Source organism: Mycteria americana, chromosome 5 (assembly GCF_035582795.1).
Source record: "Mycteria americana isolate JAX WOST 10 ecotype Jacksonville Zoo and Gardens chromosome 5, USCA_MyAme_1.0, whole genome shotgun sequence".
In the NCBI taxonomy this organism is placed as follows: Eukaryota; Metazoa; Chordata; class Aves; order Ciconiiformes; family Ciconiidae; genus Mycteria; species Mycteria americana.
In genome coordinates, this window is record NC_134369.1 from 5703019 (window position 1) to 5730138 (window position 27120).

Consider the following 27120-nt stretch of genomic DNA (forward strand, 5'->3'; position numbering starts at 1 on the left):
TTATCAAAGGACCTAGCCACTAACCTTTTTGTAGAGAATTCTCAAAAAAAAAAAAAGTAATAAGATGATGTTGTATGGCTGTTTTCCTAAACTTTTCTTGGTTTTAAGCACAAGCCTTTGAGTGTCAGGGGTTAGTCATTCAGGAAGTACCAGCAAAAGATTTTAGAACTGCAGAAGATAAGCTTTCCTGTGTTTCTGTAAACCGTAAAGCCTCTCCAGTTCAAAGAAGAACGATCAGATTACCAAAGGTTTACATTTTAAAGGTGTTTATAGAGGGCTTTTAAAATGTTATATAATATTATAACTTATAGTTGCTTATTTTATACATGAAATCAGTTCCCTTTAGTGTCTTAAAAATTTCTTAACCCAGCCTCACTCTTGATTATATGAAAAGCATCAGACATTCACTCTTTAAAATGACCGTGATATCAAATAATCATCAAAAAGCAACAGAAATCTTTGAACATACTACTTTAAAACAGTTCTGCTTATTTGTAATAGTTGTTCATGTGTTACAGGTTTATACACAAGCAATTAGTTGATTTATCATGTTCCTTTGTTAATTCCGTGTTGCTATTTGCATATGGAAAGTAGTTAAACTGTAACTGAACATGGTGATCATAACCATGGAAAAACCCATATCCTGTCTTGGCATCTTCCTTATCCTCCACTTCTGGAATTCAGTTAGCTAATAAATTACTTAATCCATATTATGGTCTTAGCTGTGAACTTTAATAGGTAGTCGATAAAAATAGATGGGTCACACTCTGAGGATAAATAATAGACAGCAGAGTAGAAGCCAGTGCAGAAATAAGTTTAACTTGGTTCATGAACTTGTTCGCTTCTCCCTTAACTGTATTTTAACATTTCCAAATTGCAGTTACACTTTTCTTGGAGTTTTGGAAGAGACGGCAAGCTAGACTAAAATATGAGTGGGATTTGGTCGATTTCGAAGAGGAACAGCAACAACTCCAGCTGAGGCCTGAGTATGAGGCAAAATGTACCCAAAAGAAGAAAAATCCTGTAACTCAGGTAATGAGCCTGCTGGGTTGACATGCATGCAAATTCAGTTGTGTGCTGAAAGATATTTTGATAACGTGTGAGTTCTGCCTCAGGAACAAGTCTGTATCTCGTGGCTAGGTAAAGATTTGTGTGGCACACAGAAGCAATGCCACATTTATATTGGAGCAGGGCAGGCCCTCAGCTATTACATCTTCACAGAGCAGTGTTTATGGTAGCAGTGAGTTTGGCTTAAATATGCAGAACGTGATGCCAGCCACGCCCTCACTGAACACAACAGATTGTATCGAATATCAAAGCGGAATTTGGTAACACATTGTTTTCTCGCTGAAGGCATCCAGTTGATGAGTTCTGATTGACTAGTATCGGAGATAAACACTTTAACTGCTAAAAGCAGCGTAGCTGCGTCAGCGTCAATAAGTTCTGGAGTTGACAGCCCTGCCTTTCAAGGGTCTGTTTATCCTGGCACAGGGCCGTTGCGGTGTGGCTGTCCTGCTTTCCAGTCTGAAGGTAACAGTAACCGAGGGCCCTCAGCCTTCAGCCTCCTCTTGCACATCTCTTGGACCATGGCTCTCTTCCTGCACATGTCTTTTGTTATCTAGGCCTTTGACACAGAATAAATGAGAACATGGGGGGTTTTGCCTCTGGAGTGTGCATAACTTTCATTAATTATCTTCTCTTGATTTTAATTTGCACAGGAAACTGATATATTAAATCAGGAATACAAAGGCAAAGTTTATAGCTTTCACTTGGCTAACACCATCTTTACAGTGTCCTTCACTTTTCAAGGTAGCAGTCTCTGAAATCTTCATACCTTTAAAAGCACCCTTTGTCATCCCGCACAACACGTGAAGGAGCAGTTGTCTTGATCTAAAGATACAAAAGTGGGACTAGCTGTGGTTTTGCTTCTGATATACAACCGCTTTGGGGAACACTAGAGAGATGAAGGTTGCTGAAGCCCTTTGTCTGAAATCTAATTGAGATACAATTAACCACACTATTTAACTCTGTTAAATGCTCTATGTAAATACCTACTAGATGTTAATTGTCTTCATTTAAATTTAATTTAGGTACGAGTTACTTGACAAATCTAGGGATCAGATGGTTGCATTCCAATACAACATCTACTGCCTCGATTTGACGTATTTTTAAATCATCCTTCCGCTTCCTGGAATTGTATATAAATAACTTATTTTCACTAGTCACAAGACTTAGATAACACAGTCTTCAGGAAAGAAATAGAAGCTTCGCCAGAGGATGGGAAGCACCGTTGTTATATAAACAGTAGCCGTGTTTTTCAGGGATTCTCTCCTTAATTATTAGGAAATATATACACTAATCTTATTTCTCATGAGAGACAGTTTCTCTGTCTCTCCTTCCCCTTCTGCACATGCAGCATTAATGCTGCTGTTCTTATACCTGTAACTTGTACGCTGTAGTCACGCAGAGATCTTTGAGAACTATGCACTGTGATTTTTGAGTGTAGCTCTGCCAAGGTATTAATTTCTGGATGCTCAGGAAAATAATTTTGGGTAAATCATTTTTTGATTAGCTAGTTCAGCTAATTGAAAACAGATGCCTGCCTGTTGCCTGTTATTTACTAGTTTGCATCCCTGTGTATGCTCAGGCTCAAAACCTTCACTTTCTTAGATGGCTGCACAGCGACCAAAACCAGCTGAACCACTGTGGTTCTGCTGCAGTTGAAGGAAAGAGCAGGGAGAAGTCACACAGGTGGTTCATGGCCCTTGTGTGCTCTGAAGTAATGGGCTGCAGCAGAGGGTAGTCGTCTGAGGACAGGGAAGTAATGGGCCGACTCGTAGGCAGCGGTTGTGTGTAGCATGGACCAAAACCCATAGTCTGGCGAGGTGAATCAGCCGCAGCAGATTACAGCCAAAGATGGCATGGCTGAGGTGCATTTGTATAACTGTCCTGAGGGATAAAATTGTTCTCTCTGTAAATTAATGCAGATCTCGTAGGTAGGATGGTTTATTTGGACTTTATTTTGGAAGCAGAAATTGGACCATAACATATTTTTCTTATCTCAGAGTGAGATACTGCATTGTTCTGTGCTTTCTAAGTATGCATTAACAATTACCATAAAAATTCAATGACTGTACAATCCTTCATTTTATGACACATCAATTTATTACCTTGGTGGATTTTCAGAAGCTTTTGTGCGGCAGGGTTTAGCCGTGATCCTTATCAATACCCAGTTAATAGCAAACCATACAGGTTAGCCATGCTGTAGTGTAATTTCCTTTCATTAGATAACATGCAATACTGAACACGTGAAAGGACAGCGATTTCAAATAAGTTAATTCTGCAGACTGATAAGATAATACACATACAGGTCACTGAGTTTCTTGCATCCCAAGGCTGGCTTTGCTTTGCTCAGAAAATTGTTTCCTCATTATTCCTGGGCATGATTCAAAGTTCTAGGTGCACTGAAACAGAAATTGCCCATCTTGAGGCTTTAATTAACACCTCATTTGATCAGGATGCTAAACTATTTAGCTAGATCATAGCTAAAATCTGGTTTAGCTGATTACAGTAGAATCTTAATTTACATAAATAATGAAGCATTCCATTCAAACTTAGGCTCTGTCATTGCACATTATTGCCTACATTTTGTTCTAAAGTAGGAAACTTGTTGAATAGCCTAGAATGTGCGAAACATTTGTTCTTAGTATAGAATATACGTATTGTTTATGAATACATAATAGGTATAAAATGTTATGAGCCTATGTAAAGCCACCTGATATCTGTGCTTGTATCTTATCTTCAGCTGTTTTTTTTTAATAGTTCTGTTAATAGAGCCTTTAACTGTTACCATCATCAAACAAACTTGTTGTGACTCGAGACTACAGTAATGATAATTGTGTTCAGTAAGTATACTTAGGCAGATACAGACAGTATATCTCTCCTGAGAGAACAGCACGTTACACTTCCAACAAAATCACATTGGTATGAGCATGCCGGTTGACTGAAAAATATCGCCATCAAGAAGCAACGCTTGTAAAACAGCTGCTGCTGCTTGGTTGCATCAGGGAGAAATATGCAGCTCAGTTGTGGCCATTGTATTCAGCATAATTACACTGCGTTATGCCAGTGCGTTCGGCACATTCTGAGCTTTTGTGCAACAGAAAATAAACTCCCTTCAACAATATTTTACAGGTTCAATATCTTCTGTTGTCAAAACAAGCATTTCCTGGTTCAATATACGTATTGATAATATACTTAATATTGCGCTCGCCTGTAGTAATCGGTGCCCCTTTGTCCAAGAGGAGTGTAAGCATACTACAATGCCTTGTCCCAGTAAAGATTTATCAAATTCAGATTATTTTTTACTAAATCTTCTTCCACTGGCATTAGTTCTTAAATGATCCTTTCTTAATACATGTAATCTGATATTTTAGGAATTAGAATTGGTTGCGAAAAAGAGAACTTTACACGAACATGCAAAATTGTTCATGTGCTATATGGGGATACTCACTTGGGTAAGACCTAGCTGGCAACTAATGAATGTAGCCATTTCTTCAATTTAAGACAAAAAAAAATAATTGAAGGAGTGGAGCAAAACACTCTCTGGCTGTGTGGAAAAACATGGTACATCCAAGTAAATGACCATTTTAAGAAACCTCAACGTGAAGAATTTCTTAAAATTCAGTCCAGTTTTGGACTCAGAGCTGTATGACAGCTGACCTAGCATTACAGTAATAGTTCTGTCCTGTTCATTAGAAGGAGGTGGTCTTTTTCCTTCAGCTACTGATTGATTTTTGCAAAGGTTCAACCATTCTTTCCAAGTACTGTCTTTACTTTTAGCATTGTTATGGCCACTTCCGTCCTGATCTTTTTTTTTTCCCCCAGCACATTCAAAATCATGTCCTATCTGCCCTTTTAGGGAGGGGGGGTTCTGAATGGTTTTCCTCGGATGTGAGCACTTTCACACAGCTGATGAGAGCTCTGTGTGCTGCTTGATGTTAGAATAAGATTATGGATTTGTGAACTGTGCTGTGCTTGCTTGACTGTTTCAGGAGATGGAGCCTTATTTGCCTTTAACTAGCCAGGCTGTGCGGTTCTGCATCTCAGGAACTACAGTGTTGTTCTGGGTGAGCATCTTTTTGAATCATCATTTTAACGTATATCAGAGTTGCTGATCATCACTAATCATGACATTAACACAAACTGGTTTTAATCATGATATTAACACATGCTTTTATTACTGTCCTGCAGATTTCCTGCTGTCATGCAAAACGCACTTCAATTCAGATTAAAAAAAAAAAAAAAAGACCTTGGAAATCTGTGATTAATTAGTAATTTAATTGGACATTTTAGCATAGGGATAACTTTTTCTCTGGCTTATGTGCTGTTAACAGACCATACTGAAAAAATTTGTAGTAAAGGCAAAAAAAAAAAAAGTATTATTCACTACAGTGAAATATCTACATATTCCTCTGTAGAAATATCTGCAGAGTGAATTTCAGGGTGGACAATACAATCTAACTTGTCCCTTCCATCTCCATTTCTGTGAGTCTGTATCCTTCTGCACTATTTTTTTTTTAATATTGGTATTAGATTGTCTGCTTTTCTTGTGTCACATTAAACCCAACAAAATGATTTTATCTCATATAACAAAGTATTTTGCCTGTGTACTTTGCATTTCAGTGCTGCTGAACTCACACCCATAAAGAATACAATTTAAAAACAATAAAGCGTGATGATTTACATCTTATTTCAAAAGTTGCATGCACATAGCTATACTGAGCTCTAAGTGTATTTCAGATCTCTGTCCTTTCCATAGGTATCTCTGATTATAGCTAGCATGATAGCTGTGATCGTGTATCGTCTTGCGGTGTATGCTGCCTTTGCCAGCCTGATGGAGAACACTCGAACTTTACAGCCCATCAGTGGATTACTGACCCCTCAGCTGGCAACTTCAGTCACAGCCTCATGCCTGAATTTTGTCATCATCATGATACTGAATTTCTTATATGAGAGAATAGCCATCTGGATTACTGATATGGGTAAGCAGTGTACTTAAAGACAAAACTTTCAAAGAATCACTAAAAGTAGAACCCATTTAGAGGTGCCCTATGTACTTGTTCTCAACTGGGACACAGGGGGAGCACTAGGACATTAGTCTGTAGCTTGCAGCAATGACTCAGTTGTATCCATGGCCATACTGAACATTTTCCCTGCATTGGAATAGTTATCATAAACTGGTTTCTCTTAGTATAATATTTGCTTATATTAAAACTAGACTACAGAGACAATCATAGTTCTGAACATAATTAAAAACTATCATGTGTTCTATTAGTCACCAAAGCAAAATCAAACTGTCTTGATTTAGCAGTATTCCAATTCAAAATCCTGAAGATATATTTTGTAAAAATAGATCACAGCTTTCACAGCCATCTTTACAAGAAAAAAGACTAACTTATCATGCCTCTTACTTTGGGGGGGAGAAGGTAGGAGGCTGGGGGATGGGATAGGACAGTATATTTTCCAGGGTTTTTTTTCTTGGCACTATTTCCCTTAGCTGTGGATTTACAGATTTGGAGTTAATACAGACTGAAGGCAGAGATTGAGCAGGTTGAGAAGTTGGGCCCAAGATGTGTCACTGGCTGTAGCCATTGGTAGCATTACCTGCAGTACGCTCACTGCAGAGCTGGAGGAGCCGGCAGGCAGGCCCAGAAAGATCTGTTACTTTTCTAGCAGTTTTTATGTTTGACTGTTGCTTGCTTGCTTGCTGGAAATATCATTCCCTAGAGCCCTTCTTACGTATTTTTCTATGTTTGCCCTTAATGATTTAGATGTGCGAGTCCCTGCAGGTGCTTTATAGAAAGAAATAATTGCAGAATATTCAGCTGGGGGGGGGGGAGAGCTGAAAGTATTATGTATTTGTAGTTTGTACAGCTGTCATAAAAACAGTTGGATGATCTTTTTTTATGAGGTCTTACAAGTGGAATCAAGAATTGGAAGGTGTTTCTGGCAGAAACTTAATGGGCTGTTGCATTGGCTTTATTTTGATTTATCCTGGATCATCTCTTTTCTGAGAGATCTGTATTGTTTCTCTCACTTGGCCAAATTAGACCAAAGAAAGACAGAACAAGTAATAAGTAAAATTGCCCCTAGCAAAAAAAAAACAAACAAAAAACCAAACAACAAAATCAAAAAAGAAAACCAGAAAATCATCATTTTTTAATCTTTCTTTCTTGAAGGGCATGAATTATAAGCATGAAGGCTCAGTAATGTTATTTTGCTGCTTGCAAGTGTGGAGGATTAATTTCTTAACTGTCAGTACTACCTGTGGTTATCAGTTACAGAGGGAAACTAAATCCGTTTACTTTTATGGGGCTGCTGCCCTCCTCTGGCCGCCCTGGCAGCTGCGCTTAGCCCAGGCTTAGAGACACGGTTGGATCCAGGGTACAAAATGTTGGCTGTGGCTGCCAGGAGTGTCTGTTCTAACACCCTTGAATTCCTTAAAAAGGTGAGGCCAGATTTTGTGGTCAGACGTGCAGGTATAACCTATCTCTGGTGCTGTAGACACTGAGTATCTGACATAAGCTTTTGAGCAGCTCACTGTCAGTAAAAATATTTTAATGAGCTGCACCCTAGGCAGACTACCTCACCTGAGTACTGCCTCCTCTATATAGTACACTCTGATGTCAGGTTCCCAGTAAATATCTTCTGTCATGCAAACTTATGCCAAGCTTGGAAACGTTAGGTTACTCAGATATAAAATAAGTTTGCCATAGGGCAGGTGAGTTCAACACGTCTGCCAGGTCCTGACCACTTCAGAGGGACTTGAATGCTTGGGGTGTATTTTCTTTCCCTTTCTCCCAGCTTGGATTGGTTATATGTTATCATTTAACAGCGCATTTTACCAATAATGTGCTTGGGGCTTCCTGCTACCTTTTAAAAATGTAAACACGATGGAGAATGTGATTACGAAGGCAGCAAAATCTTAAGGAAAGGCTTGGTGATGTTCAGTACCACTGAGATGCCTGTATCCTTCCCTATTCTGCCCCCCCACTATGAGTCTCATCTTTCAGAGGCACAGGACCCATCCAGTTTCTGATGATTTCACTATAAGTTATACACATACAGCATGTTGAAAAAAAACCCAAAACAATACTGTAACATACTTTTCTACCACAAAGAAAAAAAAAAAAGTATTTATCATGTGCATTGCCAAGAGTGAAATTTTCAGTCTAGAAGACCCTGCTATTTAATGTTTGAGATTCATCTTGGATCTCCTAAAAATAGTGTAAGATTTTGGGATGGACAAGTGCTAGTGGACAGTACAAAGAAGGGGAATTTGAAGCTTATAAATGTTTCAAGAATTAATTTCAGTTGCTTGTCTACTCAGAGCATTGCATTGTAAATTAAGGGCAGGGTGTCCAAGAGCAGGAATTCTGTCAGTTCAGCAGATGTTTGTAGGTGGTTTGGTTTTGTGTTGGGTTTTTTTTTTTTTTTTTGCCTTAGGGATGTAAAGGCACTGTGGGTGATGACTATTTATGAATCTGTATCCTTTTAAAGGGAATAAAGGAAAATAAAATTAATGTTTTCTGGTTTCACAGAGATTCCCAGAACTCATATGGAATATGAGAACAGGCTTACTATGAAAATGTTTCTGTTCCAGTTTGTCAACTACTATTCATCCTGCTTCTACGTGGCCTTCTTCAAAGGGAAGTTTGTTGGTTACCCAGGTGCCTACACATACATGTTTAATAGCTGGCGAAACGAAGAGGTAGGACTTTCTTGATTAAGGTGGATTGAATAATAATAAACTAGTTGAAACTCTTTATCCCCTCCAACCTGTGCGGTCATAAATTGCCAGCTGCAGGTTTGGTCTGGAATGAGCTGGACCTCAGCTGGCCATCCCGAGGCTGATGGAGGGGCTTCCAAGGACTCTTCCAGCTGTTGCTAGTCAGGGAAGTACCCACAGTGAAAATCTGTGGCTCTCGCTCAGAAGGGTGAAAAATCAAAAAGCTTTTCTTGGCCCCAGTTCTCCTGAAATACCAGTGGATCTCGCCATAGGTCTTAAAAGTGATCCTCTAGGTTGAAAAAAGCTAGTATAAATGGCAATGGTCTCTGGCTTTTGGGTGTCTTCATAAGCTTTTTGAGGCACTAAATTTTCAGAGAAACTTGTTGGTAAGAGGCATGTCTGTAAGCTTTTGCTTTTTTCCCCTCATTTCATTGCTAATTATGCTGCTTGTACAGAGATGAAATGCACTGTTTAATGTGAAGCATTGCTTGGGAGTCAGTAGTGGAGGAAGAACTTCATGCAAAACACAATGAAGTAATGCAGTGCGCTTAGTGATAGAGTATTTCCTAATACAGGGCTGACTGCTAAATTCTTAAGAAGGCCTCAATAAAGAGTTGAAACTTTAAAACTAGTGTTTTCAGCAAACAGCAGAGACCAGATACTGGCAGGTATTTAAATACCTCTGATGTAGGAATATGAATAGAAAATGCAGATGCTTGCTAGGTCAGAGTTGGTCTGGTGCTGAGAGCTAACTGAGCACCATAGATTCACCTTGCTGGAGCTGTGGGGTGGCTGCTGCATGCAGATCCTGCTGCCTCGTCTTTGTGTATCTGCATAGCGGTCAGCCTGAAGCATCTCTGAATTACTGTCTTTAAATGGTCGTTATGTTTTGATGTGTGTTTTATCAAGCACACTGAGCATTGAAAGCCCTTCTGTAACAGCACTCCTTGAGAGGGTATGTTAGCTGGCAGTCCAGGTGAAAATTAAGTATTGTCCTAACAAGTTTTAAGAACTCCTCTTCTTTCTTTCATATATACAGTAGTAGAATATAGTTTATCTGGGTAATGTCCGTTATTCATGTCCATTAATCCCCAGTTTGTCTCTGCCAGTGCGATCCTGCGGGCTGTTTGATAGAATTGACGACACAGCTCACCATAGTCATGGCTGGCAAACAGATCTGGGGAAATATCCAAGAGGCCATTGTACCGTAAGTTATCTCTTACACTGAGATGCGCATGTTCTAGACAGAGGAAATTCTTGAAAGGAGTGGTAACAAGTACTGCCATATGAAGAAGCTAAGAAAAATTCTGTAAAGGAGTGCAAATTCTGACAAGTAGACTCATTTCATAGAGGCTTTTGGTCTCTTCTTGTGAAAACCATGCTTGTAAAAGCATGTTGCAACAAGGAGCTTGCTTAAAGAAAGGGATACTTGATTGGCTTCTCTCATGGTTAACTTTTTTCTGCATATACAGCTGGATTTGTAACTGGTGGGGTCGCCGGAAAGCCAGAAATAATCCGGAAAATTTATACAGTCGCTGGGAGCAAGACCATGATCTGCAGACATTTGGAGCCTTAGGCCTGTTCTATGAATATCTAGAAATGGGTAAGTTTAAAAATATACATTTGGAATTGAGGACAAGACACCTTGTACTGACACTTTCAAGAAAATAGCTTCTCAATTAATTGCTATGGGTTGATGCCACCGCTTTCATCTGGTAAACAGTAGACGATTAACTGCTGGAAATCATTAAATAGGTCAGCCCAATTAAAAAAAAAAAAAGCTGCCTTTGCATCTTAGACTGCAGGGAATTTCACAGAAACGCTGCAAAGACTGATCATTTCCCTCATTTGAATGGGGAACATTATTCTCGGTGCAGCCAGCTGTCTCGGTGTCTGTTCTGTTCTTGTTCCCAAGCATATTCTCAGCTGTCAGTGGAAATTGTAAGTATGGGATGAGTGCCAAGTATGCTGTAAGGGTGGGTACTGCAGATATGAGATCTACGAACTGGATCAGAGAGGATCCATTTAGTTTTAGGTTTGCACTGATTAGTGCTTCGATACAGTCCAGTAGACCAGCAGAGGGAGCATGGGTTACAGAATAGGATTTTCCAAAAGTAACGTGAACAGGTCAGCATGTGAAATTACTTTACAAAACCTGAGAAACTAAAACTAGAAATTGAAGCCGAACTGAATCTAAAAGACACTAAAAAAATACTAGTATTTGTCTATTAGAAAGACAAAATTTGTTGAAAAGTGGTCCCTTGTATGGTTTTATTTGTACAGAAATAATTACTGCCTAGAACTTTGCAACTGTATTATTGTCATTTCATACACTTCATATTTCATACAGGGCTGTGATCTTGTGAAATCCATACGCTAAGAACCATCAGTGTTGTCAGCCATGCCTGTTAATACATGTCCTTGCTCTTCCTGAATCAGAACTGAACCAGTACGCTCCAGCATTGTCCTGGGGCCGCTAAGCTAGTAGGAATTTTGTTGCTTGTCTAAGATGAAGAACTGATCGCTGAAATCATGGATGAACTGATCACTGGTGTATGGGAATTTATTTTTACCCACTGCCTAAACCAGACAAGATGTTCTATTTCCTGTCTTTAAAATATAGTGGCAGTATTGGCTCTGCACTGAGGACTGTCACATTCTGTACCAAGAGACATTTCATTTTGGTAATGACTAAAGGGATCATTTGTGTATTTTATTTGCAATTCTTAAACTAATGTTAAGACTCCCTAGTGGAACTATTATATACAGAATTGGTATTAATATTTTGACTAAACCAATAACAATAGGTGGAGGGAAGGTTGTGATAAAAGTATTTGCTCTTTTTCATTTCAAAGAACGGGCTTGCTCTGTACAAACTGCAGGAGAGGAAAACTAGCCTTGTCGTTTTATTTTATTTTAAATTACTCCTCTCTCATAATTCAGAAATGTGATGTATGAGTACATTCCCATTCCCGTACAGTTACATGAGAGAAAAACTGCAGCACCATGAAAGAATTGGTGTCCAGCACTGCTGGCAGCATCATTTGGCAGGACCCGAATGCCGTGTTCCCCTGGATGCTGCTGAATAGCAGCCCTAAGAGACTGGAGAAGTCTTGGGGCTGGGGCAGGTTGTCACTGAGCTCAGGCCAGGGCTGGAGATGACTTCTTGTGCAGCCTGGTAGAAGTTTGCTATTTGTCTGCAAGTGGCAACTTGCATGTTTCGTTGTCACCCTGAGGGTACCTTTGTAGGGGCAGATTTTGGCACTTTTCTTTTCTCCCTTGCAGTTATTCAGTTTGGATTCATTACTCTCTTCGTGGCATCCTTTCCTCTGGCTCCCCTTCTTGCTCTGATGAATAATATCCTGGAGATTCGAGTAGACTCCTGGAAATTAACCACTCAGTACAGGAGACCTGTGGCTGCGAAAGCACATAGCATAGGAGTTTGGCAAGAAATCCTGAACGGAATGGCCGTCTTGTCTGTTGTCACTAATGTAAGTATGTTGACTGTGCTACATTAACTTTGATTCTTCCATGTACTCAGAATTTGCAGATTTGAGAATCCACTGATGCTTTTTCTCCTTCATCAACAGTATTCACTTCATCACATGCTACCCTATGGAGATACGGTCAAACCATTTGGGTGGTTTGGCTTGTCCGTATGTTGATGACATGCAGCTCCCAATCCACATTTCATTAGACCATAATCTTTCATTCACTTGTCTGTCTTTTCCAGTGTTTTGGAATGGCATAAGCCAGTCTGAAGCTTAGTCTGATGCAGCACACTGATTGCCCAGAGGGGACTGTAGGGGACAGGAGAGGTGGATTAATTCTGTCGGCCGGATGACATTTCTGTCTTGTCGTTATGAGGCCTATTCTGTGGGAATTCTGCTTGTTCAACTGCTTCTGGATGCCCCTATGGGGCCAGTGGCTCAGAGTACTTTTTATAAACTGGAAACGAAATGCTATGCTAGTATTTCATCTTAAATATAAAGTAAAGCAGACTGCTGAGCAAAAGAGTTGCCTCTTTTTAATGTAGAATAGTAAACGGTATCAGATCTGCACATGTCTTGGGCAGCAAACCCACTTGCAGGTATTGCCTGACTAGCAAGGTACCTGAGCGTCTTAAATATCTCAAGTTTCTTGGCAAAATGTGCTGGTAGCCATTGTTTCCTTTTTAAATACAGCTGGAGAAAATGGCTCCCCTTCTTTCATAAAGTGATCACACACTGGATTTGAGTTCATCCTTTCTCACAAGAATTCAAAACCACATCTCCTCTTTCAGTAAGGAGTGCTGTTATCACAGATGGAAGACAGTTTGGTGTGAGGGGATATTTGGGATTTGGTGCCTCTTGTAAGGACTGTTCACATATTTTGTTCGCTGAGTGCTGGTCCTGGCAGCAGAGGCTGCAGTCAGCATCTTTACCAAGGTAAAGTGCCCCGATCATGCTCACCCTTGCTTAAAAGATCCTGGGTTATGCCACAGAGTCACAGTACCAAAACCCCTTTATGAATCTGCTCACAAGTTTTGTAAGTACCTTAAGTTTTGTTAAGGTACTTCCTTATCTTCTTTTTCCAATTTCTTTTTCAGGCTTTTATTGTTTCATTCACATCAGATATGATTCCTCGTTTAGTTTACTACTACGCTTATTCTGAAGATGAAGACTCGCCTATGTCTGGATACATAAACAATAGTTTGTCAGTGTTTCAAATCTCAGATTTTCCTGACGAAAACAAGCCTCAACTGAATCCAGAGAACCTTGTCATATGCAGGTTGGTGTTGGTGTAATAATAAATATTTTATCACTTTGTTTAGAATACAGCATAACAAGTCAATGCAGATGTAAGTAGTCCACTAGAAGTTAAATTATGTCATTCTCATCATTCTAAAGTGTGAGAGGTAATATTTAAGCTATTAACAAGGCAGTGCTTGAGATGGTGAGAGGTCATGCCAGTAACGGAAAAAAATCACCTTTTTGATGTTTAATAGTCTCATTGCTAACAGCTTTTTGTTTGTTTTTCTTTTTTTACTTAATTAAACTATTGATTTTTGAGTGATGGAGGAGATTGATATCCTTAAGGTTGCAAACTTCAGCCTATATTTTCAAAGGTTTTTAGGCTGCAATGCCTAAGTGGACAAGGAAGTATCATTAAGGGGATGTTTAGATTCCAAAGCTGAAAATGAGATATGGTATTTAAAGTCAATCGTTACTGTGCTAGATACCACCAAGGATCTGGGCCATCCTCCTTTCATTTAAAAAACAGTCCTTTCTCTCTAGAACAACCATTGGAGGTTTCAGAAGAATTGAGAAAGAACTTTGGAGAAGTCCGTGGTAAAAGAAAAGTACTTGTTTTGATACAAAATAAACCCCAAACCAAACCAACCAAACAAAAAAACCCCAACATTTTAAGAAGCAGCTACATTTGTATCATGTTTTAGCTTTAAAGCCCCAGGAATCTTTACCCTATTTATACACGTGAGTGTAGAACACGTACTCAAGACTGTCCTTCCATTAAACCCTGCGCCTGTCCTGTCCATAATCTGTCCACATCTGTCGCATTTCTTCAATACTTGTCCGTTACTGTGTGATACATTCCATCACTCGTCCTGTATTGTTTGATCATTGCCCAAAAAAAAAGTGACCGATGTACAATATTTCACTTCCCGCACATCCTCACCTCTACTCTGTTGCTGTGAATATGAGGGTGTTCAAGCAAACGTAAGATAGAAACAAATTGAGAGGCAACCTTTTTCTGCAAAAGGAAATAGACCATTTAAAACAAGGTGAAAAGGTTCCTTAAGTGACAGCTGTATTTGCCTGTAAGTGTCACTGAGCTTGTAGTCTGTCTCAGACTGAATATGACATTTCACCTTTGCATGTCTTTCTATCCAACAGGTACAGAGACTATCGATATCCACCAGATCATGAGCGGAGATATTTACACTCTATGCAGTTTTGGCACATTCTTGCTGCAAAACTGGCCTTTATAATTATTATGGAGGTATGTTCCCTACCAAATTTCCTTCCGAAATTAGTACCTTACAGATTCTCTAGGTAGTTAGTAATGTTACAGAAAATAGAATTGCTGAGAGTATAAAATAGTTTCTTCCCTAAGTAATACCAAATACTTGTGCCCTAAATGATTACTATAACTAGGTCTTTTAACTTCAGGAAGTTAACCTCGGAGTAAGAAATGTGAAAACAGCTGAGGAGACTGCTAGATTTGATGGAAATAAAACAGCAGAATAAAAAAGGTCTCTATGCAGATGGAAAAGACATGAACCACCAGAACTAGCACTTTCACTCCTCCTGGTTTCATTGAAGTGTTGTATGCGAGATGACTGTATTCAAAATCCAGAAGGCATTTTGCAGTGATGTATATTGGCTAAAAAAATTGGCTAAAAATAGCTAAATCAGTAATTTGGATAACTGGCACTTCAGTATTAAGCCACTGTCTTGCAAGTTCTGAAGGGAAGAGGGAGTTTGGCATTAAAGTTTCTGCATAAAAGGAAGTGTTTTCATCTTCGTGCCCATCTCTCATACACATTAGTTTGTTATGTATTGTTCCAGGACAGCCAAATGAAATGTATTCTGTTTGTGAACAGAAAGAGAAGTGATCTATTTGCTGTTAGATAAAACAATAGGTGTTTCATTTGGTAATGAGTTGTTACATTTCTCCTGGCTTCCCTTTTTTTTTTTTTTTTTTTTTGGCAGCATGTTGTATTCATCGTCAAATTCTTTGTAGCATGGATGATTCCTGATGTCCCTGCAGATGTGAAAGCCAAAATAAAACGTGAAAAGTATTTAACACAGAAAATCCTACATGAGTATGAACTTGAAAAACTGAAGGAGAGACTGTGTCAAGGTGATAAACAAGCCACGGAAAAGGAGTTCATCGCCACAGAAGGGCGAATGGAGTTATCCAGAGCGATGTAGTTGGAAAAACAACTGTTTGGGATTTGGCTCATTTTAGCTTTTTTTAATCTGTGATTTGCTCAGTATATGCATCATCTTGAAAGCTATAGGACAGTTTCAACCCTTTGCTTTCACTCCAAAGATTTTAGACCTGTCTTTAAAAGTCTTACTGAGCATTCTAGGTTTAGTAAATCTACTTAACTGTATGACTTCAGCACTGTTTTCTATTTACCCCTCACTTTGAAGAGTAAGTGTAATCTTGTAATCCTAGAATTTGGATTCCCAGTATAGGGAATGTTACCCTCAAAGGGCTCACAGGATACATTAATGTCATTACCACCAAGCCCTCCCCCTGTTGCTAAATGCAAAGTTCCAGGCTGTATCCCAGCTGAATGAAAAGGATATCATAGAGGACTACTGCTGTGGAAAATGCTGACAATTATTATTTTTATGAGATGATCATTTAAATAGGAGAACACTCCTGATAGATGGGTTAGGGTTTGGGGCTTTTTTTGCGTCCACTATGTCTTATGAAATATTTGTTTGCAGCTTTGAACTTCTATACACTTTTTAGAAGGAATGGATTTTTAAAGATATATTGTCTTAATTCCACTTGGAATTATTGATAGGCACAGAATTCAGTTAATACATACGAATGAAGGAAAAAAACCCCATAATTTATTTTCGTAAAGATACCATCTGCCAGAGTTTGCTCTTTAAATGCAAATATGGTGGAATCCTCTAATGACAGTATTTTTTGAAAAGATGTATACAATTTGGAGAAATACAGCTAATCTATTTCTCAGTCTCAAAAACTGCCATTGGAAGATCATGCTTGATGTTAGTTTTGGCCAAAGCTGCTCCTTTGTTTGGAGTCTTTGTTTGGATTCTCTGCGAATGCCAACACAGGGCTAAAGCTGCGCGTCCGTACTCGGTGCATACTACGGAGTACGACTGCACAGTGCAGTGGATTGGGAGCTGCAGTGCCACACTAATTGATCTAGCTGGATGGTTTGTACGTGGATTTGTATTCAAAAGATTTTAAGCATGCCAAATACTCTATGTTTACATTGTAATTGTCCTTATACATAGGAGCCTGGGGGGTTTGGTTTGGGGTTTTTTTGTTTTCTTTTTAATCTTTAGAAGGATTTTTTTTTTCTGTTTTGTCATGGGGCTTTTCTACAAAGCTGTCGAGTTTATAAATATATAATAAGTACTCGTGCAAAGTAGCTACCGGCTGTTTATGAGTGTGCCCTCATTTTATAATTTGAAGCAGTTAGGCATTTTAATGATTTTGCTGTATATTTAAAACATATCAACACTTCCATGCTTAGTGCCTTGTTTATTTGCATTTGGCAAAAGATGTAAAAATGATCACTATGGGGAAATGCATATTTCCAAAGTGTGCTTGCAGGCATCGTGATACTGTGAACCTGCACACATAGCTGTACAGTGTTAGCCAAACCATGCCTGCCTTGGCACACTTCTGTTTTAGTGCTCTGCGAGCTGTTCACAGAGAGCAGTTCATACCTAGATTGCTTAGATTACCTAGATTAGCACCAGACTGTTGAGTTCTCTCATGCTGAAGTACACTAGCTAGAGAGATTAGAAATTTTACTCTATTTGCACTTTGAAAGTTATACTTCCTTGCAAGTATACACAAAAAATTTAGATTTGTATTCCATATCAGCCAAATGATGTACTGTTTACTACATCCAGAACTGAAGGTTTCCATATTTTGTTTTAGCAGACCTAGCCTATGTCTTGGAATACTTGGCTAGTAACCTTAATGTTGTTACAGAGTTTTAAGTCAATGTCTTGGGTGGAACCATCATTATTAGCAAAAGTTTTAACATTGAAGTGCCTACCTCGAACAAACATCACATGGTTTGGCTGCCAGTCAAGGAAGTCGAAGCAGATGTACATTTCTCGTTACTGTAAGTTATTCAGCTTTGTTGTGTAAGTTTGCTTGATAAATCAAGCATACTGGCCATTCATGTTCATGATGAACTGACCATGTTCTTGAATATTCAGATATATTTGAAGTAATGGATTTATTGGAGGAATGCATGTATAAATAAATTAGCTCTGCTGCTTAATGTATAAGCCAAAGAAGAGTATCAGTCACCACAAGTCTGTAGGCGACACCAGAATTTACACAATGCTGTAAACAAGCACTTTGCTGCTTCTTACACATATACTGTTAACTAAACTGCTTAATTTAGATTTCACGGTTTTGTTACTGTTAGCAATGCAAACAGTTGCTTCAGACGGTAAGGTGATGAGATGCAAAACGGTATTTCTATGCAAAACATACAATCTGATTGAAGCTGAAAACGGATTTGAAAATTCAGCATTAGATGCACTATTCCTGCTTATGGAACACGAGTTCTTCAGGTCCTCTAATAAAGTGTCCTAATATACTACACTTGAAAAGATGTCAGCGAAAGAGATGTATTGTGAATGAATAATGCTGTTTAAAAGCAAGATGGAGGAAAACAAGGCAATACCTTAGTTTGCGATACAGCATTGATATGCAGACCCTGAATTTGAACTGATGGTTTGACCCCTACTTCTTGCTTCTTTCAAACTTATTTTTTGTGATCACTTCCTATTTAATGCTATAGAAACAGATGTTTTGCATATGTTGTATCATACAAGAGAAAGTGGAAAAAAATCTGGGATCAGCTTATTTAAAAAGAAATATATATATATAGAAAAGATATTATTACACTTCATAGCATTACTTCTTCATATATAGAAACTGTTGAAAAGAGAATGTTGTCATATTAAGAGCTAATGTCACATAACAAAATAAGTCTAATGCCTCTTTACATAATAGTTTGCCTTTACTTGTCATTAAGCAGTATTTTGACAAAAGATTACTAGTATGATTAGGATTATAACGGTTCACATACATATACATTTCCCGAAGCGTTCTTGAAAAGTGACAAAAATAAGAAAAAATGGACTGGTCAGTTTGGGGATGTGCTTATTCTCCCTGTTGGAATGTTTGATTTTGATGTGTTTAATAGAAGTATCTAAAAGTGTCCTTTAACCAAAGTGAAGATAGTTCTGTGTTGGAACTCCAGTAATTTAAGCAACAGTAGATTGCTTCATTAGAATTAGTTAGAAGAAGAAAATTGGCCTTTCAAGTGTAATACAATCAGGGATTTTTTTTTTCCAATTAAAAGTTAGTATTTTTACCTTGGAAAGATTTAATGTGGTATGTTCTAAGCAAATGACTGCAAAATAAGAGTGCTACTATAAGACACTAATTTTTTCTAGAAGATTTTGTTATTGCGCTTTTACTTTTTTATGTAACGCGATCAGTTTGAGACAACAGAACGGAGTGAAAATAGATGGACTTTCCTACTGTTCTATGTGTACTGCTTGTTTTGACTCGTACTGTCATGTAATCGGAGTGGCATTGTTGTCTAAGTATGTTGCTGATATATATGATACACTAATGTTGGAATAATTTTTTTAAAGGTTGCGTTCAGCTAACTTATATATGTACATTTAATAAGATCTAAATCTGGCAAATAAAGCAGTGTTTATTTTTAATGTGCTGTCACCTTGTTTTTGAAAATCCCAAGAATTCAGAGAGGAGCTGAAGTATTAAAAGTTAAATGCCCAGAGAGTCTCCTGGGGAAAAGTGTTCATACGGATTTCTGCAACTCCTTGCAGGATGTTTGGATGCTGTATATAGATTTCCTGCAATTTTAACTTCACAAGTTTCTTACTTGGATTATTGAAGAAAGCCTCCATCTGACTGCCATCTTCCACCTGACAATCACATTGTCCGACTGTCTTTTCTGTCTTTGTGCATTTTCTTAAGAATGAATTACCCAGGAAAACCTGTACTAAGTTCTGCATATATTGTAGGCAATGCACATGGACCGAGATGGCACGAGTGTGTGATAGCCCATGAGGGAATTTAGCTTTGCAAATTCCTTACATTAGAAGACCACACTCCAGTGAAAAAGACTCAGCACTTTCATCGTCCTTTAGGTACGGTACAAACAGTACGTTAACACACATTCGTTTTCAACCAAGCTGCTTTTCCCTTCATTTTCTGGATACGGTTTTTATTCTTGCGATGCCAGGACCTGAGGTGACTTCTCAAGTTCTCAGTCAGTCGCACACACAGTTTTCACACGCAGCGTGAGTGGTTCACATACTTGCACTTAAATAGCTTTGAGCACGTATACTGGAAAATAAGGCAGAGCTAAAGCTTTTCCAAGGGACTGGTAAAGTCTTACTGTTCATAGATACCTCTACATATTTTAATCTTTCTTAAAACTCACTTCTGGCACCAGTGTAGGGCTTCAGATTAAATCAGAGAATCTGGATTCAAGTTTATGACTTGCTCTCAACAGACAGCATCAGCACATGTTATCACTCCTGTTCTACCACGTTATCAGAACTTCTCTGGGAACAGGGTCACCTGCCTGATTTGGTAGGTCATTTCCTTTGTAACTTTGAAATGATAAATTGAGAGAGGCAACAGCAGCAATCAAATGAAAGAAATGTGTGAGATGAATAAAACAATCTTGTCTATATTAAAAAAAAAGAAAAAAAAAAAAAGACCAAAACAAGCAAGGTGTAACTATTACCCTATTACCGCTGTGCTGGTTACTGAGGGGGGATAGGTTACTTAATTAGGTATCAAAAGGAAAAATAAAGCATTAAGAAAGCTGGAGAAGAAAGTGGTAGCAAAAGGAAAGTGAGAAAGGAGGAAAAAAAAGACGAGGGCGCTGTAGCTATGCAGGATATAGGAGATATTTATGTATTATGAAAGTGTTAAAAGTTTTCAGGTGCATTCAAGCTTTGCTCTTGGAGGTTAAACCTTGCCTCCATTGAGGCCTGTGGTAAATGGGTAATGAAGTTTAATGGGGGCGTACAATTTCATCTAAAGCCAATTATATTTTATAAGAAAGAGTAGCATGGTAATTTGTGAGACATTCACAAACGCTGGAACACACCTGGGTCTCCCCATGCTCAGGGACTGTAGCTACCCTGCAAAAGTCTTAATTCCTTCTTTTATCTTGTGCAGTAAATGAAGAGGTGCACCAAAATTTTGGTGGTTGTACTTTTTGCATCGGAAAAACAGCTAAGGGCATCTAATTTGCTCAGTGTCTTCATCTACCCAGATTAAAGGGTCTTCCTAAAAATAAGTCCATGTTTATTCTATGCAAAAAAATGGCCGGGAGTACTGATTAGAAGAAATGTTTCCAACATGTACATCTCAGTCAAACTGGTGTAAAATACATTGTCTTACAGGAGTAGAAAAATATGTAACCCATCCACTAGTAGATCAGTGGAAAAGAACGGCAAGATGTGGAAGAAACGATATCCCAAGATCTGAAGTCTGCACATTTCATGTCTGTTTCAGATGTGTGGGCTCTGCAACAGATAAAATCTTGTCTAATGTTCCTCAAAATGTTCAAAATTAAGAGAAAACCAGGGTTTCTGAAAATAACATCTTAAACACGGCACTGAAAATACATTGAGGTCAGCACAACTGTACCAACGGCAGCTCCTGCAATCTGCGCGCCCAGCTTGTAACTGGAAGGAGACTGAGAACAACGCACGGCTGAGACGCAGGGGATGGGGCCGGGGTTCCTAACGTCTGGTGCGGCAAAGAGGTTGTACCAAGAGGGGGCAAAGGCAGCCCTCGCAAAGGACTGACTTAGACGTGAAAATCTTCCCTAAACAGACGGAAAGAAGTAAACGGAAAAAAAATTATGATCATTACCATAAGAATGATAACAAAATAATTTCCAGAATATCTGAATTACTTTGTAGCCTCATTGAGCCACAGCTACTATTTCTTGTCTGGCTTCCTGCATGCTCAGGGTGGTCACAACAACTCTGCGGCATAGTCTTGGCACCCTTAAAAAGGGATAGCTAAATTAAATCTTGTTCTGGTTTTAAATAATCAGTTGTCTCTACCCAACACTTACATCATTCAGATGCAGCTCAGGAAGTTTTTTTTATGTAAGCATGTGTACCGAGAAATCTGCTGGGAGATGAGTAGGATGTGAAATTCAGCAGCCATATCAATTTTTGGAAGGCACATATGCACATTCCCCTGCAATAATTAGTGACTATGCTTTCTCAGTCAGAAATGAGTCAGTCTAAAACATTTAGTAAGGGTATGATTCTTTTTAATTCTTTTTTCAACTCCTCAACAAACCAGTGCTGTTAGCTAGTCAGAAACACATTTGTATTTGAATTACAGACTGACCTAGCTTTGTCCTTGGGGGTTCTAAACATCCAATGCTATTCAGCATTTCAGTTTTGGTACTGAAAGACGTAGGGGACATCATAACTACTTCTGTAGTCAAGAGGCATTCAGTAAATGAGCCTTTTTGTTATGTTGTCCCTTCCATACCACAGTAGGTTTGAAAGGCTTTGTGTTGCTAGTATATCTGAACCATACCACCTCAGCAATGAAAAGCCATGGTGGAAAAGTTCTGTATCTGACGGCCCCTAATTCCATGCATCTCCCATGCTGATGGCTTTTACTAAGTTGTCTCAACTAGTGCTTGGTGCGGTACAATAGGAAGCCAATGTTCAAGCAGCCTGTGCTGCATGCTCACTGGCTCTTTTAATACGTTTTCAAAAAGGAATAAAAATACTCCAGACAGAAGGTTTTAGCAGGAAAAACTGATAGGAAGGATGGATTCTCTGCCATGTTACAACCTCATCACAACAGACAGTTTTGCTATCGGATTCTCTTGACTAAACGTTTCTGTTGACATTAGCCCATTAGTAGAGTGTCAGCAAACAGTAACGTTACCGTTAAGCCTGTTTTCTGCTTGTGGCATCTATATTATTCTTCACATAAAATCCTGGCTCCGTCTATACTGATGGAAATTGTACTATTATTTTCAGACATGGCCAAGATGGCAACATTTCTCTAACAAAGATCCAGGTAAAAAAAACCCAGCTGAAATAGGTGAGAGACCAAGAGATTTCCATACAGCTCACCACATAATGGCAATCTGTTAATTTTAAGGTGTCTAGACTTCATGCCGCTCTAAGCAAACTGCTAGTGCATTGCAATCAGGAAGGATTCCCTGCTTTCCCCTTTCACATAGAATTGCCTCTGTGTCCTGATGGCTTTTTTGGCTTCCTCAGAAGCAGTACAGGAGACAACGTGGCAGTAGTACCAAACACCGAATCCTAGGTGCCAGGTCACACTTCCACTCATCTGCTAACAGAGGCTTCCTCGCATGGGTTTCGGTTTCTCAGCTAGAAGTGAGATTCATGTGCCTCCAGAGCATCCTCCCAAGACACTGCAAGGTGTGAAGGGGCACATGTCAGGCAACAGAGAATTGTGCTGGGAGAAGGATATTCGTGTTGATGCCACGTTGCATGAACATTTCAAGAAATATTCCTTGTATCTCAGCCAAGAGCTCAAGGCACTCTGTGTCAATGATGGTTCCTGCCACTTCAACTCCACTGAAGCTGGCGCGCGTAGGTTCAGGCCAGAGAAACAATGAGAGATGATCCTGTGGGGTGTGTCAGGGGTGTTCCCTTGGGAAAAGACAAACATTCCAGCCCTCTACTTTTTTCTTTTTTAAAAAAATGGGACAGTCTGATATATGACCATAAAGAGATTTTTTTTTTTTTTCCCACAAAGATTTCTAAGTAGAAAAGTCTCATGTTTTGAGTGAGGGAACAACAAGATCCTGTGTGTTTTATGGTAAGCAATAAGTGGCTCAGTGCTTTTTCATTATATTTTTGTTGCTGTGCACTCATGTGAAAATAGCAAATGATTTCTATGGCTACAACCAGCCCGCCACGATGACTTGTGTTTTAATTAGAAGACGCCACAATATGCTGAGTCACCACGTACCAATGAACAACATTCAACTTTTTCATCAAATGGAAGTACTCTCCCTGGGATTGGTAAAAAGATGATGATCCAGTCAATGGGGTCACTCCTGTGATTAGAGCTGAAGGAGGTGACATGGGTAGAGGAAATCAAAGCAGAAAGAAACCTGCTTCGTACTTTTACTGGAAGTTCAAAGTGCTAGGGTTACCTGCTGAGCATGTGGAGGGAACTGAATTTAGCAAGGAACTGTGAAGTCCTTATTAATGACTTTATCTTCAAAAGGGGGAGGGTGAATAAATAAAAGTGTAAGGGCTCATGAACTGGAGAAGATAGAAAAACTGAGGCACCAGAGAGGCGTGAAGACAGGCCACGTAGAGAAACTGCTATGGAGACTTGTTAATATTCAGATGTGTAGAAGAAGCCTTTAAATGTAAATGCTAGTCTGTCAGCAAGTCTCTCCTGCCTAGGAGAGAGGAGCCAATTTTATTAGCAGTTAATACAGGAACTGAAATGGGGCATCCAAAAGGTTGATTCTGCGGGGAAGGGAAAAGCAGGCTTTCCTCTGCTTTTGCACCTGGAAGAAATTAAATGCAAAGAAATCATTTGGAGCATTTGCTTCACTTTCAGTGCTAGGATAAACTCCGCTGCTAGGATAGACTCAAATGTCTATCCAGCATAACCAGACACCTCCCTGTGCACAGAGCAGCCGCCCCAGCTCCTGCGCAGACACCGCCACTCATCAGTGATTTATTCATGCATGTGTCATTGCAGGGACCTGACTCATTCCTGGGCACAAAGACAGTCACAGGAGCAAGACCTTTTCCAAAGAGCTCAGGGTGTCTGATGAGGATGGGGCAAGTGCTGAGCAAGGTAACTTCAGTTTCTTTTGTGGAGAGAGCAATTACAACTTCCTGTAAGGCTACCTTGGCAAGTTTCTTCATTCTGCAATAAATGCCAGTTATTTGGCGTATATTTGGCACACAAATGCACAAAATTCTCAGTCATTCGGAAACTTTATAATTCAACCTCTGTCCTGCAAAAGGGTTGATATTATTTAGCGTAGGAAAAGCAAGTGATACGGGATCATTGTCTTCGAAGAACATGTTCCTTGTCGCTTTTTAAAGCATGCTGGAACAGCAGCTGGGCCTGGAGGTGTTCTGATAGGGCCAATCCAAAGCAGTACATAGGAATTTCTCTGTCGATTTTAATGCCTTTGATCAGACCATAGTGATTTGTCAGTAAAATGTCAAACACCTAAAAAAATGAAGACAGTCCTACCATAAATCTCTTCTCAGAACTGGCAATAATGATACAGGCAATCACAAGATGTTCATGTTAACTGTAACGCAGAGAGAAGACGTCTGTCACGTAAAGTGGAAACATCGTGCTTTATGTCTCTGAATTTGGATAGAAAACAGAAACAGATTTTTGTGGAAATGCAGATACCGTCTTGGACACTGTTCACAGGACTTTTCTTCCAGGGGCTTTTTCTTCATCCCATCTGTGGGGCGGAATGAACATCTCTGTTATCTGTATTTTCATCTTCCAGGAGAAATGCTGGGCTCAGAGAGCATGATTTTCCTTTGCAGCCTGGTTTTAGCTGAAACCATGTATCTCCTAATCCTCCCCTTTCTGATTGCCATTTGAGCCAGCTGCACTGTATCTTTTGAGATGTTTTTTGCAAGATAACCAGGACAGATCACCACGTTTGCTACTACAGTAACATCTGTTTTGTCACATGTCGGAGCGTGGATCACTATTTGGCCCTGATGCATCTACTGAAATCCTTGAGGGTGTTAAACAGTGGTGGGTTCTGATTTGCCTCCCCATATGGACAATGACTACCCTGGCCAGTGTGCCAGTCACCTCCGTTGTCAGTGCTCAGACGTGTCCAAACAACAACCGTATTTGTTGCATCTACGTAGTTTCCAGCTTCACCTCTCCAACACTCCTCCTTTCCTTGAGCTGTGCAGTTTCGGGCTGCTTGCTGCCCTTCGTTGGTACTCGCTACTGTTAAACTGCAGCAGCATGAGGATGCTGACAAATGGAGCCCTCTTTTCCTTTTCTTAACAGGAATAAACTCACCAAACTTAGGTATTCCACTCACCAAACTTAGGTATTCCATTTTTGCCTTCCTTTGTTTTCCTTAACCCTTGTGAAGAAAAAATTGCATCTTTTCGAGAGCATGGTGGCCCACTGCCAGGAAACCCATTGGGTGGGTGGACACTTTCTGAAGATGGCAGCATGCAGCCTAAATACTTGCATCAATCCTTTCTGCTGGTTCTTAGCTGGTGGGGATTTTTGAGAACAGGTTGTTATCGGAGTAGCCTCCTCATTTTGTAACAGCACAATTCAGAAAAGTCAGCAGCAGAGGGCATCTGTATAACTCCAGCCTCCCACAATATTAGCTGAAGAAATGAAAACTTTTCTGCCATTGAAATCAATAGCAAAGCCCCATCGACTTCCCAAGATGGGATTACACCGTATATGTAGGAAACAGACTGACACTCATGCTGATATTCTAAAGACTGCTAATGTGGGCAACTTCAGGGATCATGCAAAATGGCTTCAGGCACCGCAATTGTCAGTCTCCAACCCTGAATATTCTGTGATTTTGAATGAAGCGAAATAGGCAATGAAAAACTAAAACCCTGACAAAAGTTATGCTTTCAAAATTTTCTTTTGAAGACTCACAACTGATCTCTTCAACAAGATTTGTTTGTTTATTTCTTTTATTGCTTTAATACATCCCATGTACTATTAGAAATGCCAATGAAAGGAGTTAGCACATTTTGACCCACCATTTTTGGCAAATGAAATGATTCCCCTACTTTTATTTCCTGGTTGTTAACCCATTTTTTCTAAAATAGGATTTTTCATGAAAAAAACTTCTATGTGGACAGTTTTTAAACTGAAAGAGCTTTAAATCATACAAAATTTTCTAAAGGGTTATTAAGAATGCTTTTGGGAATATGTTAAAATAATAAGAACAGAACTTTTCTTTTTTTTTTTGTTATCATCAAAGGCAAAAAGTTTTCTACTTGCGATTCTCGATCTTTGATCTTGTTCTGCAAGACTGAGTTACCAATTCGCACATTCAAGTTGCATTTCAGCTACTTGCATGTGTGGGTTGTCATGTGGCCTTATTGTCAGACAGACTAGATATGCTTGGTCGCCTATTCGTATTAGCTGGAGAACTAATCTTAGGCCAATTCATAAATAAAAGTCCTGAGTAGTATCAGGTATTTGAATGTAATCAAGAAGAAAAAAGTTCTTGCACATGCTCAGTTTACTCAGTCTTCCCTCCTGATGCACAAAGAACTTCTGAGCCTGACTTCTCTTGGAGTAGCTACTAGCAGAAAAACTAATGAAGTTACACTTTGGTCAAGTATTTGTTAAGGGTATCATCAGAATTGGGCCCAAATATTTAGCAACACGATCAACTGTTTAGAATTATTTTAATTTTGCAGGTGATCTTTTCCTGTTTATGTTCCTCTAACCTTTTGTGGAAAAAACAAGGATTAAATTAAGAAAAAGCTTGGAGAAGAAGGTGATTCAGCTGTCCT

General features: G+C 39.2%; 1 protein-coding gene across 8 annotated transcripts in view; it reads left to right on the top strand.

The window, feature by feature from the left end:
• Positions 1-27120, top strand: part of ANO5 (anoctamin 5) — a 373671-nt gene that overhangs the window by 45266 nt on the left and 301285 nt on the right. For 7 of the 8 annotated variants that reach the window (XM_075502020.1, XM_075502022.1, XM_075502024.1 and 4 more), the window contains 10 exons: positions 881-1032; positions 5055-5129; positions 5822-6044; positions 8604-8773; positions 9901-9998; positions 10264-10394; positions 12077-12282; positions 13380-13561; positions 14686-14791; positions 15505-19272. In XM_075502020.1, the coding sequence (XP_075358135.1) occupies positions 881-1032; positions 5055-5129; positions 5822-6044; positions 8604-8773; positions 9901-9998; positions 10264-10394; positions 12077-12282; positions 13380-13561; positions 14686-14791; positions 15505-15726 (1565 nt within the window). In that variant the 3' untranslated portion in view covers positions 15727-19272. Of the gene's footprint in view, positions 1-880; positions 1033-5054; positions 5130-5821; positions 6045-8603; positions 8774-9900; positions 9999-10263; positions 10395-12076; positions 12283-13379; positions 13562-14685; positions 14792-15504; positions 19273-27120 lie in introns of those variants that run through there. The other variant, XR_012775839.1, reaches the window with a different exon arrangement.